An 18034-nucleotide genomic window follows, 5' to 3' on the forward strand; every position below is an offset into this window, starting at 1 on the left:
TTTTTTACACGTATTTCGATTTTTTTTGTTTTTTTCCTTTTGCAAAGCTAGTTTGCCATATCAATATGGATGGTGGGTCCAAATGTGGTGTAAAAGGGACCCGTTCGAGTGCAGATAGATTCTTCTCTGAAGTGGGATTTCAAAAGGCAAAAGTGTCCCAATTTCTCAAACTTTTTAAAATATTAATTAAATTTATTGTTATTTATTTATATTTTTATTATTTAGCAGAACAAAAATTATAAATTTCAATCTCGACTCCACAATTTACTTTATTATTTTTAACCTTTTAAAGTAATTAGTAATTTAACGACTTTTATTATTTAATTTTTATACGTTCCCATATTGTGTCACGTGACACTCATATAAACTGCTACATAAATTTATAAAAAAATTACAATAAAAGCTGTAATACTCGAAACATTTTCTACTGTATTAACATGACATTGTTTTTGGGTGTCGGGGATACAATGAAAACGAATTTTGAAAAGATGAAGTACTGAAAAAAGTTGTCAAAAAAGATTCAAAGATCAAAAGGGTTGTTTCCAACCCCCTCACCCCCCTCCCCTTTAAAAGTCCACTCTGATTAAAGGGAAAAAGAAGATTGAAAAACAACCTTATCTTCCCACCGTACATATTCCCTTAAAATTACTTACATCACCATTTTTTTAAAAAATAATTAATTAATAATTTCTCATAATATTAAAATAAAAGATCTTATATTTAAGCACTATTAATACATCTTCAGGTTTTTGTCGTCACAGCCGCTACTGTACATTCTACTATAATAATTAAATATTTAGTGTTTTTTTAGTGTTCTTTCAACTGTGATATAGCTTTTAAAATTACCAATAGATTAAAAGTTAATAATAATTCAACGGTAATTTTAAAAGCCACATCACAGTTGGAAGACCACTAAAAAAACACCTAACATTTTCCTAATTAATTACATATGTTGAAGCCAATCATAATTATATTTACCAAAAGGTTGAAAATTTTAATTTTAATTTAATTTAAATAGAAGCTCAGAAAAATTGCAAATAATAATAAGTTTCTTCCACAGCTTATGATCCGTACTTCATTGGCATCTTTGCCTAAAATATCATGAAAACAACCAAAACAACCCTTTTTGATAAAGGAAGTCAAAAAAGTAAATGGAGCTATAAAACAATAAAATAATAAAAATTGACAATTAATGCATAATAGACCTTAATTTTTCATTTCAACTTCAAATTTAAATTTAATGTTTTCATTGCATTAAATTAATATCAATCCTATAGTTTTAAAATTGTTGCATTATTATTATTATTATTTTTTAATTTGTGTGTATTATAGAGTTTGTATTTGATAAAGATTCAACGATGAGCCATGATAATTTTTTTTTTTAATATACCTGATATATGCTCGACCAATTCGGGTCAAGAAAATGGCCTTGGAAACTTAGAATTTGAGCTAGCGTGATGAAGTTTAAACTGCAAGTTTCGACCGGACCACGAAAACCAACACAAAGGAAGAAAACATGGAACAAATGATAGAACTCAACCTTAACTTGACCAACCACGGTAACTCCAGTTAAAGTATCAGAATCCTAACACTGAGGATATATAACTATATCGTAATTTTAGTTTGACTTAAAATTTAAGTAGCTGAACATCTTACTAAGGTAAAAACTCTAGCTATCTTCTCTCCGCTAGTTTTATTGGTATTTGTTGACTAAATTTGACCGTGCATAATCAATTTTGAAACTAGAGGAAATATTTTGTTGCATTTGATCAAGATTATAAGCAAACTCTTTAAGGCTTATTTTCATATGATCTTCCAAAAGAACAGAAGCAGCTGTATGCTTAAAAAAAATAAGCACCTGATGATAGGGACACGTGCCTTTTCATATATGGTGGGTGGTGTTTTTCAAAATATATATATATAAAAAAGAAAAAAAGAAAAAAAAAAAAGAAAAAGAAAAGAAGAAGATGGTATGGCGTTATAATTAATATGCATGTCATGTATTCCATCCATGGATGAGGGTGAAACGAGTAGTTACGTGACGAGGAAAGGTGATGGTGAATCTGCACGCACTGTGGAGTTATCTAAAACACTTATATATATAAAGTGGAGAGAGAGAATCTTTGGTGGGACTGAAAACTAAATACAGCTTGGTTGGTTGGCTGAGGTTGCTTCTGTTTCTTTCAATGTGTTTCAATGTGTTTCAATGTACGATCCCAATTGAAGATGTTTGAGTGAAATAAGCAGTTGTTTGTTTTGGGAAGACCCCAAAAATCAACAAGGCAGTGTGGTACACTGGCCGAGAGTAGAGAGAAGTATTATGTCATTTCCTGCTTTTTCTAGTTAAATTTATCCCAACACCACCTTTCCCTCTGACCTTTCTGACGTCCCACCACTGTCCCCCCCACTCCACCACTCTCTTCTTACCTTTGCTTTCCCATAATTAAACATCACTACCCACCATCTCTCTCTCTCTCTTCCTCTCTTTGTCCATTTCCCTTCTTTTTTCTTTTTTTTTGTTTTTTTTTGTTTTTTGTTTTAATCTCTAGCTCTAGCTCTGTGCTTTCCCATATTCAGCCTCCATTAATTGTGTTGCTGTTGAACGAAGAAAGCTCAACTGAAGCAGACGTCTGCAAATTCTAAGCTGTTTAAATCTATAAGCTTTGCAACATCCGCTTGATCTTGATCATGGTGTGGTGACTTTTTTCTTTTTAATCTTCTTTGGGTTGTAGGTAGTACTAGTGTGTATAGTCAGTGGATGATCACTAACTCCATGCTGAATATGCTCTTTCTCTTGTTTTCTGTGGCTTTTGGTATTCTCTGGTCGTGGGATTATAGTGAAAATAGTTTAACTTTTATCTATAAAGGACGCCTGTAATCTCTGCCTTTAGTTTTGCTCAATTACTCTCCTTCTCTCTCTGTGTCTCTCTGTCTTTCTTTCTCAGAGTTTTAGTTTAGAATAGTGTTTGAAACTTTGTACATGGGGGAATCTAGTACTTTAAGGTTGAGTTTATTCGTGTGTTAAGGAAAATGGAGATCAATTTACAGAAACTTTGCAGGGTGAAGATGGAATCATAGGTCTCTGCATGCAGTTTGCTAAAGTCAGTTCTTGGAGTTTTGCCTTTTCAAGCACTGCTTTCTTTGTCTATCATGCCTCGCCTTATTCCTTTTTTAGTTTTTCCCAGTGATTCTTAACTCTCTTACTATCCATGAGTTGAACTCTGATTCTCCATTGCCCTTCCAGATCTCTCACACCTGCTGATTCTTAACTAAAAGAAAAGGCAATCAAATATGTAAATTTAAAGTTAAATTGGGTTAATTTGAGATTGCCACGGCAGAAAATTGAATTTCACATGGCTCTCTTGTAGCAATTTCCCATTGATTCTTAGATTCTATTTATGTTACCTACACTGTATGTATATCTATATTGGAGCAAAAAAGAGAACAAACATGGTACTTTAATGTGGTATATATGGTTGTAATTCTTTAAGCTCAGCAAGCTACCTAATTTTGTTCTGGTAAGTAGCAAGATACGTAAATTATTAACATGTTACCACGCGAATCTTAATTTTACACCATTGATCTATGAGATATGCTTTATGCTAATCTACTCCTTCAACTTGGATTAGGATATACCTGTACATGCTGTGTATATATTCTCTACTCATCTTCATGGAATCAATTTTGAATTATAATTATTTATATCCCTGTTTTTTTTCTTATAGGCTGCATTTCATTTCTGGGAAAAATTGTATATTCTCTTTCATATATCTTTGTTAAAGTAGTTTTTCTTGGGGTATATATTGCATGATTTAACAATTCCCAGAAGGCCTTATGCCTTAATAGTGTCAACACTCTGAGTTCGTGATGCCTTTGCGCGTTTGGAGATGCCATTTGTTATGTAACAAGAATCACTTAGCCACAGAGGTTTATTCTCTTTAGTTGTCATACCATATTCCTGTTAGAAAGGTGTTTGTTGTTAAGTGACAAGAATGGTATCTCTATCTGTTACACACATATAGCAGAAAAAACATATTCTTAAGGATGTTGATGCAAGTTGTTCATTAATAACACAACTACCTGCCACATGGTATTTATTTTGCTGACTAGATAGCGTATTGAAGTTCTTCCAAACTCTGCAATTGCATATAGAAATCAAACTAGATGAAGAAATTTCTAACAATGTTTGACTATGTTATGTTAGTTTTTCAAAGTCATTTATTTAGAAGTTGATTGGAGTTGGTAGAGATAATAATGTTGATATGAAAGGTTGACAAAATGAGTGTCTCTAATGTCAGCACTCTTGTTTGACTTAGAACATGAAAACTGATTGATGGTTTAGTCATCTGCAATAAAGGCAAACATGGGGAGCAGTTAATGTAACTCATTTAGAGCATGTTTGTGTTTGAGAAATAGAACTTTCAAGTAAAAAATGCTTTCATTTTTAAGCTTTTACCAAAAGTGCATTTTGGCCTTTTTAAGCTTTTTGGACCATTAAAAGGGTTTTTTTTTTTTTTTTTTTTTTTTTATACTAGACGGGTACTTTTTTCTTCAAACGGACTTTTTGAGTGTTAAACGCATTTTTAAGCTCCTCAAACACACACCCAAATTAGCATAAGCTCTGACTTAACATTGAAGATTGGCATAAGGTTTAGATGTATGATGTCAAATTTTGGTGCCAATTTTTCTATGCCATATTAGCCAAACTTGACCTAGCTACCTATATTATTTATTTCTTCTGTGGTTGGAACAGAGGGTCTGGTTAATCTCCTCGATTTGAAGTTGTGGGCCTTTTGGCTGCTTTTTGTCCAGTCTAATTCAGAATAGTCTGTATCAATGAAGACTTGTGCTGGTCAGGCATAAGTCTCTTTGTCTATCATGTTTTCTGTTCTTTTCATAACACTTCAAACATTTATATCAACTCAAGATTAAAAACATTTATTTAAGTTGAATTAGTAAAAAGAAAAAAAAAAAATGAATGTAGTTGAAGAAACCATGAAAATAATGAGCATAAATAAATGTGCATCTTGAATATTAATGATTTTGGTATCTCACATGGTGGTGTTGTCTCCAAATGGATATATCTCCATTTTCAGATGAACACAGAATGCTTTCATGTTTGCAAAATCTTTATGTGGAAGTACTAGTATCTCTCTCTCTCTCTCTCTCTTTTTTTTTTTTACTTATCAAAAATATTTTAAGAGATACATTTTGTAATGGTTGCAGTTGTATGCATTATAGTAGTCAGATTTTAAACAGCATGTGTAGTTATCTAAGAAAGACCTTCCAATGTCAAAAGAATTGAGGGAAACATAGTTGTATGTCTGGATGTTGTCCTGTTCTTAGCATCATTGATAGCAATCTAATTATGCAGGAAAGGGACCTAGTAGTATACTTTAGAATGTGTTTAACCTTGTGATATATGCCACCTTGTTCTGTAAGCAATTGGCAGGACATATTTAGGTTAAAGTGGGTTAGATAACTGGCATGGGGTTTGAGGTTCAGTCAAAAGAAGCAGCTGGTGATTGATAGAGTTCTACCAGATGTCCTGCTTCTGAGGAATTCGCTTTAACAAACAGTTGTTCTCTTAAATTATTATCCATTTGCAAAGAATAAGATGTGAAGGTGTGCCGGCTTTGGATTGAATGGCAGTCACATTCTAAATTGATATTGTTGGCAAAGAAATGTATTAAACCTATAGGATTACTAAATAATCAAAGATGTTCTTGGCTTTATTATGTATTAAACCTATAGGTAGCAATAGTCCTGATTTCTATACACCCATTCTCCAACTGAATGTGATGGAAGTTTTTGTTCAGGACTTCCGTTTTAGGTCACCAGCTCAACTAAAATCCAAACTGGAAGAAATAAAAGCACTTCTTCTGGTTTTCTTTTGCACAGGCTGCCCTAGTTGGCAGTAGAGCAGAGGAAGATTCACTAGCATTAACATTATCCTTTTTTCTCCTTTTCTTTTTGTTACTTCCGCAATTACTTTTTGAATCCTTATGGAGCATAAACTTTTGTACCTTCAGAAAATCTTGAGAATAAGTAGGACCAAATTGTTGGCAGAGTTGAAATTTTCCTTAATAGTATATAAATAGAAAAAAAATATATATATATAGTGTGCAATGAAGATAAGTTTAATTCTTATCTTAAATACATGGTGTTGAACATACTTGGTACAAAAATGATGGGGTATCCTTGTCATGAGACTTTGATTGTGCCTTTTGAAATAAGGGATTCTGTTCTCTCTCTCTCTCTCTCTCTAGCTTGTTTTCCTTTGCCTCTCTGTTCTCTTCTTATGGCAAGTCTCTCTGCTCTCAGGAGTAATAAAGCTTTAAAAACTTTGAAGCTAACATTCTTTCTCTGTTTTGCATATTTGTGAGTGAAAACCAGATGTGATGTGCTGAATATTATTGTGCCTCACAATGCAGGATAAGGTCCTCTAGATTTCCCAAAATGCAGAGTGGCTCAACCTGGTTTTTTCTCATCTAGAATGTGAAGTAGCTTTGCCAAATCACTACGCTGATCAACAATGAAACCTAACTTTGACCTCGAAGTAAAGGCCTTTTCCGAAAATGATTCTGAAGTTAGCAGCCAAGTCGCTTCGACCAAGTCCATCACCTCTGCATCTCCCTCCAAAGACAGTGTCACGAACTCCTCGCAACTCACAAATCTCGTAGCAGCTCAGTCGCAGTTGGAGCCGATCACCCTCGACTTAACTCTCAGCTTCTATACCGATGATTTAGGGGGAAGGGATTCAGGACTCTCATTGTCGAGCACAAGCGAGAGTAGCAACGAACTGGCATCTCATACTACAACAGCAGCCATTTCGCGAGTCTTTTCTTGCAATTACTGTCAACGCAAGTTCTTCAGCTCGCAGGCTCTTGGGGGCCACCAAAATGCGCATAAGAGAGAAAGAACACTGGCAAAGCGGGCAATGAGAATGGGAATTTTCTCAGAGAGGTATGCCAGCAGCCTAGCATCTCTGCCTCTGCATGGATCTCCATTCAGGTCATTGGGAATTAAGGCACACTCTTCAGCACACTACGGCTTTGTGCCACCAGTGAGGCCTCCTGAGATCAGAAACAACAGCACAAAGTTTCAGCAGCATGGATATTTAGGCATGCCCATTTTTGTGGAGGATGACGAGGCGGAGCTGTTGTGGCCCGGCAGTTTCCGTCAGGTATCCGAGGCAGGTAATCCGCATCCGAGTTTTGTACTGACTGAAAGTTCGAATATAAATTTTGTAGAGATGACTCCATCAGTGGACATAGACAACTCTACACCCGACCTCACATTGAAACTTTAAGAGGGTAATTCGATGCTTTCAAATCTGGCTTCAGTATCTCCACATTTGTTATCTCTCTGTACAGTGAGATGTGCCTGGGAAATGATGACTGCAAGCTCTTCTTCTTATAGCTCTTTTTCTTGTACTTTTCTTCTTTTTTCTTTTGGTTATCTACTTTGAATGTTTGTCTATGTATAAGAGCTTCGCATGGATAATTTGTAGCTCCTATGCTTGTTATGACACATAATCATGCTTTTGATTTATATAACGTAATCCCAGTGCTCGAAGTACTATGATTTCAACCCTTCTAGCTGCTTCTTCTGATTCTGCTACAACTTGTTTAAAACCTCACACATCTTAGACCATAGATTAAGGATGAATTGGATATGATATTGTCATTCCAACGATGGCACAAGACGCCTCTAAAGAGTATGAGTGAATACAAGAAGGTTTTGGATGCAAGCTATCATGAAGTTTCTTAGGATGTTATGTGTGTGTTAGCCTCTTTTACACGTGTAATCGTAGTAATAAAGTCTTAATTAAATAATTAAATTTACTATTTCTTATTGTTGGAATAGTTTCCTAATACTAGGTACTGGGCCAATCTGCACCTATAAAACAAAAAGAATGCAAGTGTGGGAGCTTGATGATGAGTGTTGGCAGGGATAATCCAGATGCTCAAGTTAAAGTTGTATTTGAGAAGCAAATTGGAATGCATTAAGTCAAAAGTTTTTACAAAAGAACATTTACAACAGCACAATATGGTTGGGTTTCTCAAAAGTTAAATTTATCTCATTTTTAATTAAGTTATACCACGTCATTTAGTAATTTTTTTTTTAAATATGTTTATAAGCCTAGCATTCTTCTATTATTTACGTAGGGTTAAATTTCTTGATTTGAGAATGGATTCCATAGCGTGGTCTAGGACCGGGTTTTGGGTCTACTTTGGACTAGGTTTTTTTGGCCTTTATATAGATTTTTTTTGGGCTATGTCAGCCCAATTCCCAACACTTATTATCCATAATTTTAGTTAGATGTTATTTGTTTAACAAACTATATCTTAAACTTTTGAATTGATTGCAGTAAAATGTAAGTGTAGTTTCTATTTAACAAAAAAAAAAAAAAAAAAGACAAGGAGAGGGATGAGGGATGAGGGCAGAATCGTAAAAGAATACTCGAGTTTTCTGGACAGAAATGGTAAGGAAAAGAAAAAAGAAAGAAAATTTTTCAAAATGGAAACGAAAGCATTGGGGTGGTTCTGTACGAACACACGAACCGTTACGCGCTTGAACGCATCGTTTGATGATCCCTGTGAAGAGGCACGTCGGCTTATTATATAACATGTTTCTTTCTTATCTCTTTTCTTCATCTTTTCCCCTTCTAACATGAGGACTTAAAATATCAGCAAAAACACAATATATAATCCACAGATATCAGCTTTTGCTTTCTCTAAAGCAACAATACCATCCAATCCAAGGTCTCTCTCTCTTTGTCTCTTTCTCTTTCTCTTTCGTATACTGTGTCCCTGGTTCTGGTGCCATGCACTTCATTTATATTCTTTCTTCTTAGAAAATAATATTTTGTGGTACGTCTTCATGGGTGGCAGAAAACTATAGAGATAAAAAGTTTTAGATTATTAGACAAAGTCTGATTGTTAGTACACTTGATTTGCAGGAAAATGTCTCATCTGTTAGTTTTCAACTTTTTTGTTATTGTTTATGCTAATAATAATATGCAGCCTACTTTTAATACATGCAAACAATTCAAAAGGGTTTAATTTTGTTGATTGCTCTGCTTCTGCTTGTCACTTGTTTTTTTGTTTGTTTGTTTGTTTATTCTGGACAACTGGGAGACAGGAATGAATTCCATCAATAACAAAGAAAAACAAGACTTTTTATTTATTTATTTATTTATTATTATTGTTTAGTAGCAAAAACATAATCAAGCAGAATAATAAGTGTAAGAAAAATGAGGTAAAAATAAAAGTGGTTATTAATTCGAGGGAGTTTTCTTGATTTGGGTTTGATTCAATTAGAAGTCCCACAACTTCTTTTCATTATCCAGATGTCACTCTTAATGTTTTATGATATTATTAAGGTTTTCAAAGTGGGGCCTACTATTTGGTGTGATTACAAGAATGCCCCCACAACGTGAATTTGTCTTTACATGTTATCTTTCACATTACTTTTGTCTTTCACTTTCAACCTGTCATTTTCGGATTGAATTTTATTTTGCTTTCATTTCTTGGCTCCCAAGTCTTGTTACTCTCTCCTGCTTTATTTATATAGTGGAAGCCTAAACCTACAAAATTTGAACTCTGTAACGCAGGTTTTATAGCTTTGGTGAAATAACTGTTCAGTAGACTAACATAAACAAGCTCAATTCATGGGTTATCATCATCGTCTTCTTCTTCTTGTGTTAATTGTAATCTCGTTTTCACTGAAGTGCCAGTCTTGGAGTTGGTTCTCTTCTTCTACAGCAGAGTCTCATCCTGATGAGAAAGCTTTAGGGGAAAAGGATGGTTCCGGTATTGCTGAATTCTCCATGGAAGCTTTTAACGATCAGAAGGGAATCAGGCTGGTAGAAAGTGCTAAAAAGAAACTGGTTGGTACAAACTCTTGTTGGCTAAATGCTTACAAGCATCTCTTTGCCGGGTGCTCGGAGATTTTCGCCGTCGACGAGAAGCGGTCTCGATTTGCTTGGCATCTTGGTGATTGCTTTCAAATAGACTCTGGCAGGCTGCCTTTCCCTTATTGTGACTCAAAATCTGCCATGGTTAAATGCCTAAAGAACTTGAATGAATATGAGCATCAGGTTTATCTAGAATTCTACCTTGAAACCAACTCCATCTGCCATCAGTTACAGTTGAGTATTGTTTCTTTCACATAGTTTGAATTTCTTTCTTTTCCTTGTATGAAGTACTAAAGATAGCATTTTGTTGCCCGTGATATTTTCAGGGCTCATATCTTCAAGCAACAAACAGAGAGACTGGTGCATGATTTGAAAAATTCGGCCCAATTGGCAGAAGACAAATTAGAAATCATAGACCGAAAAACAGAAGTTCTATTACAGAACTCAAATGAAATTTATGATTCTTTGAATACCATCGATATTCGGATTCAACAAGTAGCTCTAACATCTAAGAATGTAGGAGATCATATAGATGTTGTCTTGAAGCATTCAGAAGCTGTGTTTGAGCAGTCCAAGAGAATTGCAGCTTCTCAATCAGAGCTGCAAGAAGGACAAGCGGAAATGAGGAGAAGTTTGGAGGACGGGATGGTAATGCTCAAAGATTCTTCTAACATTTTGGGCCAACAAATAGATAATTTAAGAAATGAGGCAATCGAAATAGAGAAGGAGATAACTAAAATTGGAGATGCAATGTCTGTGAAGATGATAAATCTGCAAAGCAAAGCTGATGATATTGGGAATATGGCAGGGATTTCCTTAGATAAGCAACAACAACTTCTAGATGGACAATCCACAGCACTTAAAGGTCTTCAAATTTTAACAAAGTTTCAATCCGATGCACTAGAAGAGAGCAGGTAAAATTGGAAACAAATTAAATGATAAATTAAATTAAAACCAAGAATATCAGTACATTTTCTTTTTCTAATTTTTTTTTTTTGTTGAATTACAGGAGTCTGCTGCAACAGTTAGCTGAATATGGACATAGTCAACAGGAAGAGCTTCTTGAGCGTCAAGAACAGCTTCAAAGAGTTCATGACCACTTGATGGAAAATTCAAAGTCAATGCTGGCAGCTCAGGTTAGCATTTCTTCCAGCCTTACTATTTCGGCGGTTCCTTGGATGACTATTCATTATTGATTTTACATATGGAATCTCCATTTCTACTTGCAGGAATCTTTCGAATCAAAGCAAGCAAGCATGTTTATTGCTTTAGATAAGCTGTTTGCTTTGCACAATGCCATACTGCTCGAATCACGATTAATAAAAGTTTTCTTTGTTTACTGTATATCAATCTTTATCATCTACATGTTCACTAGCACCAGACAAACATACAAAGTCAGACCCTGGTTATATATTGGTAAGTTTTCCACTCTTTCTTCTCTCTCTCTCTCACTCCTAATTTTATTTGGACACTCGTATTGACATAAAAAGAATTATTTTTTACAGGGCTTTCTGGTACATTTTTTATAGAAGTTGCAATACTTCGGGTCACAACAAATGACAATATTGAGCGAAATTCATGGATAATAAAGATGGTCAGGTCACTTTTTGTGCTTCTTGCTTCAATTCAGATTCTACATGCAATTTGCACATACAGGTGCGTCAAAATGAAGAATGATATATAATATTTGGGTAAGAAGATGCATTTGTAGATTGTCCATCTAACTAAATGTTTTGTAACTCATGCAGAGACTATGAAGTGCTGAACCATCAGATGCTACTAACATTAATTGAGAAGGTTAATGGCATGGAAAGACACAAGGAGTTGGATTGGGACGTGGATAGTGATGTAAATTGGTCTAAATGGATCGACACTGACTTGCCAGAAGACTTGGACAATTTTGAAGACCCTGACTATATACTTCCAGAAGAAGTTGGAGAAAATTCAATCATGAACACCTCAATTACAAGAGAATATAATCTCCGCCACCATCATTGCCATTGAGAGTTTTATTAGTCTTAGTTCTAGTTTTTAACAGGAAGTAAGATGCGATGTACACCTTAAACACTTGGGTATCTTTTTTATTTATTTATACAAACCATATATTCGATAAAAAATTTCTAATTTGTCAGGGTATGCAGGGTTTAAAGATCTAGCTAAACAAGTAATTTTGTTTATCCCTTGTTTTTTAAAGATATTTTCATATTATTAGTTTACCCCAAACTTTCAGCTGAAAATATGTTTACAGAATTAATATCTATTTCATTTTGGTTGGGGGCTTTGCATGGGCGTGGTGGGGTTACAATCAGGAGCATGAAACCCAAGTTAATTGATAAGTCTTCCATGTATGTAAATTTTGATAATTAATAAGCAACCGATCTGTGCTAATAGTAAACATGTCTTGATCAATAAATAGCAGCTTCTTGTGCAAAATCCAAAATGAGTCGCATTCTACTGCCTACATCCTCTTACTCCTATTACATATAAGGTGAAACCAGTTACAGGTACAAATGGTTACAAGAAGTTAACTATACATGCTGTCTACCTTACGTGTAAAGTTATATGCACATTGAACTTGGAGATTAATAAGCATATTGAACTCAAAGATAGACTAGTTGGCACCATTTAACTAACCTAAAGTTCGCATATCTTCTGCATTTCTAGGACAACTAGCTGTGACCCCGCAACCAACATGACCATAATAATGTAATCCTCAGTTCTATTCAATATTGTGTTTTTCTATTACTCGGTTATTGTACATTTGTTGAGGACAAACCCAGTTTAAATCATGCTTTACATTATCATAATGGTTTCATGGAGGATTCTACTTCACTTATTTACTCAGATGATTATGGTATGACAATGTTTCAGTTAAGGAAAAAGTCTATGCTACATTTTGTTATAAAAATATATTTTTCGAACACAGTGAGATAATATTTGTTTTGGATGGTGGTAAGAGCAGGAAGAGTTAATATTTAAGTAAAGACAAATGCAACACAAGTTGTGCTTTCTTACTATGGTGTGATCACCAGTAGTCCTTACAAGAGCAGGCTCCTTGTCTGATATGGTGGAAGCGGTTTGTATCTCTTAAAACAATCACCCTCCCGGTAACTCTTGAAACAAACTTCATCCAGGTGTGACAATCTACGCAAACACGAAGGTTCTTTGTAATTCTAATTGGCATTCCGGTAGAAGTGTGAATTAGTGCAAATACAGTTGCTTGTCGTTCGCTATGCCCACAAACCCACATTGCTTTTATTTCTTCATTTACATCATGAAGTACAACATCTGTCTTAGGGACATATCCAATTTCTTCCATAGCATCCATGAGTTCATTCCAAACCTTCTTATACTCGGCAGAATTACGAAATTCAAAACCTCCTCCTGCCACGAAAGTGTGAATTCCATGTTTTATTTGGATCCAACTGCACCCTGCCTCTTTCTTCATTCCCCTTCTTTCCATCATCTCCCTAACCAACTTGACATTGTCCCACATCCCTGCATTTGCATAAATGTTTGAGAGCATCACATAGTTCCCAGGATTGCTAGGTTCAAGCTCAAACAATTGCTCCGCAATAACCTCTCCAAGAGAAACATTGCCATACAGCCGGCATGAATTGAGTAATGATCCCCAAATGCTCCCACTTGGCCTCATAGGCATGGATTTCACTACCTCTAGTGCCTCTTTTATTCTCCCAGCTCTACCCAACATATCCACTAAACAAGCATAATGCTCTACAGTTGGTGACACCCCACAATCGTTCTTCATTTTAGTGAACAATCTTTGTCCCTCATCAACATGCCCTGCATGGCTACAACCGGATAGTAAGGCAATAAAGGTTACTGCATCTGGTTTAATACCAGACTCAACCATCTCATTCAAAACCTCCATAGCATCTTGTATACACCCATTAACTGCATACCCTGTCAGCATGGTATTCCATGACGTCAAATCTTTATTCCACATTCCATCAAACACTCTCCGACAGTAATCTATTGCTCCACATTTTGCATACATGTCCATTAGTGAGTTTAGTACCGGGACGTCGGGTCTTCCAGTGGACTTCACAATCTGGGCATGTATCTCTTTGCCACTATTCAGCGCAGTCAATTGGGAACAAACTGGTAAAACTGTAGTAAGAGTAACCCAGCTGAACCCAGTCCCCTCTCCTTGCATCCTCCGAAAAGTGCCCAGGGACTCGAACACTTTTTCACGGTGAACAAAACCTGCAATCAAAGAGTTCCAAGAAACAACATTCCGTTGAGGCATTTCATCGAATACCCTTAATATCTCATCGAAAGACCCACACTCCGCATATAACCTTAGAAGAGCATTATTCACCACTTGATCTGGTTCTTCATCACACTTTATGATCTGGGCATGGACTGCTCTACCAATCCACAATTCCGACAAATCAGCACACGCCTTCAAGGCCATCGAAAATGAAAAATTACCCGGTTGGATGAACCGGGACAACATGTCACGATAAAGAAATAAAGCTTCTTTGTAACACCCATTTCTCGAAAATCCAATAGCCATTGCCACCCAGACCGATTCGGGTACATGTTCATCTTCAAGCCCATCCTCGAAAACGCGGCAAGCCTCGTCGATTAGGCCGCAGACGGAGTAAAGCGTGATGAACTTGCTTTTTAAAGTGGGGTTCTTGATAAGGTTGTGGTTCCGTTTATCTCTAGAGAGGAGAAGATGCAAGTAGAGTCTTTGGCCATGTTCCAAGGATTTCCTTGAGATACAGGCGTGGAGGAGAAGGGAGTAGGCCTCAAGGTCCGGCTCAGCGGCCGAGGATTTGGACGGTGAGGATTCGATAAGGCGAAGGGCCTCATCGAGTTTTCCTGATTTAGTCAGATACTTGAGGGTTGAATTTAGAAGCCTTTTGTGTTTGAGAGTTTTGGGAGCTGAAGTGACCGTTATGCTAGTGGTGATGGTTGTATTAGTTGATAGAGAAATGGCGGGAATCATTATCAAAACCAGTTTGGGTATTTCTTCCTATCCTTTCTTCATTTTTGGGACTAGGGAGAAATTGTTGGGTAGGGAGTGGCGCCTGTGCAGGCAGATAAAGTTACTGCCTGCCTGGAGATGTGGCTGAAAGAGAACAATACGATATCTTGGGCCATAATGGATCTGTGGGCCGCACCAGAAAGCCGAAGCCTTGAAGCAATTGTTACAAGGGCCTGTGTTTTTATCTCCCATATATATTCCTGCTTTTGCTTTGAAAATTCACATTTCTCTCAAAACTCCGATGACATGGGAGCTCAGTGCAGCAAAATGTTTTACAATCAGGTATATCAAGGCAGAGAATTGTAATGAACACATCCAATAGACTATCATTAGTACACAGTACAGTTGCTTCTTTGTAGCTATAAATCTAGCAATTTTTCTGAACTATGTATTGAATTCAATGATTTGAGTGTAGCTTCATTCCCTGGCTATGGGTTGTAGAGTCAGATTAACGGACACCCAGATGACTGCATGATACTCTTTGTTGTCACTGGTATGTCTTTGAGTCTCACAACTAGCTGACATAGTAGCTGCACTGAGAAGAAGACCTTCAGAACTGATACAAGATGGCTCAAGTCTGTTCACAAATTATATTAGGAATTGTAACACAAATTAAACATGTGCATTATCTTGTTCTATACACATATGACAACATAAGTTTCTTTTCTTGTAACTGCCTGTTTTCCCTGTTCCATTTTTCTCAACAAATTATCACTACCAGTACTAGCTGACCTTTCAATGCAGAACTTGACCCTAATGCAAAATGGAACAATAAGCGCTTGTGGGAATTGCAAACAGAATATTATATAACATCAAAAGCTAAAAACATTAGACATGGTTGGGGGCTACAAAAGCATTATATTACAGTGAAAGGTTAACATTTACATAGTATATATATTGTCTCATGCTTAATGTCTGCTACATGATTGCGTAGGAATAGTTCCCTCGGTGCCAGCTAATTATAAATTAACAGGTTTGCAGCCCAGATCGATGGATTTCTTGACTGCGTCCATTACTAACTGCGTCTTTCTGCTAATCTCAGGCCATTTGCTATCCGGGTGCGACTCATGTTTCCTAATGCCCTCAACAAGCCTTGCTAGCTCTTGAACCATCAAAGCCTCTTGAGGGAGCTGAGAAGCCACGTGAACTTCCTCAGGCTTCACATTCCACCCAATATGGAGATCAACGAACTTCGCGCCCAAAGTGAAGTCAAAAAAAGCAGAATGCTCTTGATAGGGGATTATGAAGTCCATGACGTGCAGGGATCCTCTGGAAGCAGATATGGCCAAGTCCATGGACGTGTAGGACAGGAATGAGCAGTGAACAATTGCAAGTGCTCCGCCCAGTTGATCCCAGTGAAGGGAGGCGGTGCATGACAAGATGACTCCAGCTGAGTTCCGGGTAACATCTGGCAGAGCAGTTACTGCAGTTGGCAGTTGGTAGTCCTTAGCCCACAAGGTGGCTCCAATGCAGTACCAGCCTAAGTCTCCAAGGGCACCGAGGGTGTCCAAGTCAGGTTGTACTCTTATGTTGCTCTCCAAAAATTCCGGGGTTGCTGAAGTTGTTGATTGGCTTTGGATCTTAAAATCAGAGGAACATAAGCAGAAGATAATTGTGAGTTTGTATTAATAAATTATCAGTAATAAATAATTCATCACAAAGAGAATTACCAACAACCAGCATTGGAATTTGGAGTTGGATCTGTGGTGATAGAATTGCCAAACTATTCCTTTCTTTGACATCAAAATAAATGCAAGCCAGATTCTGCCAATGAATTTGGCTTGCATTTTCTATATGGTATTTGCCATTTGGCGTTCCGTGTGTATTCATGAAGGGTTTGGCTTGCATTTCCAGTGAGCACATGATGCAAGTTGTTCACAACATGTGTCTACTGGTGATGACAGATGTCTACCAGAACAAACCAGCGGATTCCAGTAGACACGTGCCATCACCAGCTTTTGCATCCTGTTTCAAACTAGAAGAGGGATGCAAGCCAAGCACATTCATGAAAACTATCTAGGGCATATTTCATATTTGCTCTGTGAAAGAAGGAAAAAAAAAAAAAAAAAAAAGAAGCCTGTGTGGTAGCATTCGAGGCATAAGTGAAATAGGTCCTCTTGACAATCAACTTTAAATTATCACCTGACCATTTTTGAATGTGATAATTCCAAGTTTCTAGTCAACCCAGGAGGAAATTTCTTTCCATTCATAAACCATAATAATAGATTCAGTCACAAAATTATATTCAAGGTGACAAAAGAACCAAATTCAGTTTCGCCCTAAAGACCAAACAGGCCCTTAGAGATCTTTTAAAGTAAAAAATTGGCAAAATAATTAGTTAAAATATACCTAAATAAGTTGGCTTTTGACTTAAAAGATCCAAATTTCGCTGTACTTGTGCTTCCATAGCCCAAAAAAGAAAGAAAAACTCACAAAGTTAAGTTGTCCGAAGCTAGAGAGCAACTCCTTCATTTTGGCAGTCCTAGGATGATGCAGCCACATGCTTCCATCCATGAACTGTACACCGTTCGATTCACATGCTTCCAATATCCGATCAAGCTCTGCCACATCAACAGCCGTCGGTTTCTCCAAAAGCAAATGCTTCTTTCTTTGGGCAGCCAGGACCGCCCACTTCACGTGGAGGCTGGTCGGCAGGGGCATGTACACTGCGTCCACAAATGGGTCGTCGAGCAGCTGATCGTAGCTCCCATAGATCTTCACGGCCTCGGGTAACCCATTTCCGGCCGCAAAATCCTTAGCCTTTTCGACCGAACGGCTGGCGATGGCGTAGATGATTGAGTTGGGTGCTAAATCAATGGCTCTAGCCACTTTCCTGGCTATCTGGGCGCATCCCATGATACCAAAACGTACCGGGTTTTCAGCCATTTTTGCTTGTGGAGAGAAATGTCCGAGAGAAAATCCAGGGGATTGATATGACAGTAAAGTGCTAACCTTTACTCTGAATGGCAAAAGTGCCCTCCTTATCAGCTGAAATAACTATCTTGACCCATTGACCTCCCTGTTTTCCTTGCTGACGTGGCCAACTGCCATAACAGAAAGAATGGCCAACTTCCAAAAGTAGTGTCAGTTCAAAG

The 18034-nt window shown here is 36.9% G+C and overlaps 4 protein-coding genes across 4 annotated transcripts; 2 read left to right on the forward strand and 2 right to left on the reverse strand.

Annotated features, from left to right (window-relative positions):
- Positions 1 to 2495: 2495 nt before the first annotated feature.
- Positions 2496 to 7595, forward strand: LOC132182880 (zinc finger protein 4). The gene is made up of 2 exons (XM_059596245.1): positions 2496 to 2691; positions 6435 to 7595. Exon 2 carries the CDS (start codon positions 6536 to 6538, stop codon positions 7310 to 7312), a length of 777 nt encoding a protein of 258 aa, XP_059452228.1. The 5' UTR covers positions 2496 to 2691; positions 6435 to 6535; the 3' UTR covers positions 7313 to 7595.
- A 2066-nt stretch (positions 7596 to 9661) lies between these two features.
- LOC132182122 (protein GAMETE EXPRESSED 1) lies at positions 9662 to 11926 on the forward strand. Its single transcript, XM_059595322.1, has 6 exons — positions 9662 to 10155; positions 10249 to 10836; positions 10932 to 11058; positions 11152 to 11338; positions 11428 to 11578; positions 11671 to 11926. Exons 1-6 carry the CDS (start codon positions 9677 to 9679, stop codon positions 11924 to 11926), a joined length of 1788 nt encoding a protein of 595 aa, XP_059451305.1. The 5' UTR covers positions 9662 to 9676.
- Positions 10432 to 14981, reverse strand: LOC132180852 (pentatricopeptide repeat-containing protein At3g14330). The gene is made up of 2 exons (XM_059593829.1): positions 12938 to 14981; positions 10432 to 10522 (listed from the first exon to the last, which is right to left on the reverse strand). The coding sequence occupies exon 1, from the start codon at positions 14898 to 14900 to the stop codon at positions 12948 to 12950; it is 1953 nt and encodes a 650-aa protein (XP_059449812.1). The 5' UTR covers positions 14901 to 14981; the 3' UTR covers positions 10432 to 10522; positions 12938 to 12947.
- A 758-nt stretch (positions 14982 to 15739) lies between these two features.
- Positions 15740 to 17875, reverse strand: LOC132180853 (uncharacterized oxidoreductase At4g09670-like). The gene is made up of 2 exons (XM_059593830.1): positions 17373 to 17875; positions 15740 to 16519 (listed from the first exon to the last, which is right to left on the reverse strand). Exons 1-2 carry the CDS (start codon positions 17823 to 17825, stop codon positions 15899 to 15901), a joined length of 1074 nt encoding a protein of 357 aa, XP_059449813.1. The 5' UTR covers positions 17826 to 17875; the 3' UTR covers positions 15740 to 15898.
- Between the last annotated feature and the right edge of the window lie 159 nt (positions 17876 to 18034).

This window comes from Corylus avellana, chromosome ca5 (genome assembly GCF_901000735.1).
Source record: "Corylus avellana chromosome ca5, CavTom2PMs-1.0".
Lineage (NCBI taxonomy): Eukaryota > Viridiplantae > Streptophyta > Magnoliopsida > Fagales > Betulaceae > Corylus > Corylus avellana.

Bases quoted from the DNA above. Each gene is read 5' to 3' on its own strand.
- LOC132180852 (XM_059593829.1), bottom strand. From the start codon at position 14,900: ATGATTCCCGCCATTTCTCTATCAACTAATACAACCATCACCACTAGC.
- LOC132180853 (XM_059593830.1), bottom strand. From the start codon at position 17,825: ATGGCTGAAAACCCGGTACGTTTTGGTATCATGGGATGCGCCCAGATA. The intron at 16,520-17,372 runs GTGAGTTTTTCT...TCTGATTTTAAG, and splicing joins GCTTCGGACAACTTAACTTT to ATCCAAAGCCAATCAACAAC.
- LOC132182880 (XM_059596245.1), top strand. From the start codon at position 6,536: ATGAAACCTAACTTTGACCTCGAAGTAAAGGCCTTTTCCGAAAATGAT.
- LOC132182122 (XM_059595322.1), top strand. From the start codon at position 9,677: ATGGGTTATCATCATCGTCTTCTTCTTCTTGTGTTAATTGTAATCTCG. The intron at 10,837-10,931 runs GTAAAATTGGAA...GTTGAATTACAG, and splicing joins GATGCACTAGAAGAGAGCAG to GAGTCTGCTGCAACAGTTAG. The intron at 11,339-11,427 runs GTAAGTTTTCCA...TATTTTTTACAG, and splicing joins CAGACCCTGGTTATATATTG to GGCTTTCTGGTACATTTTTT.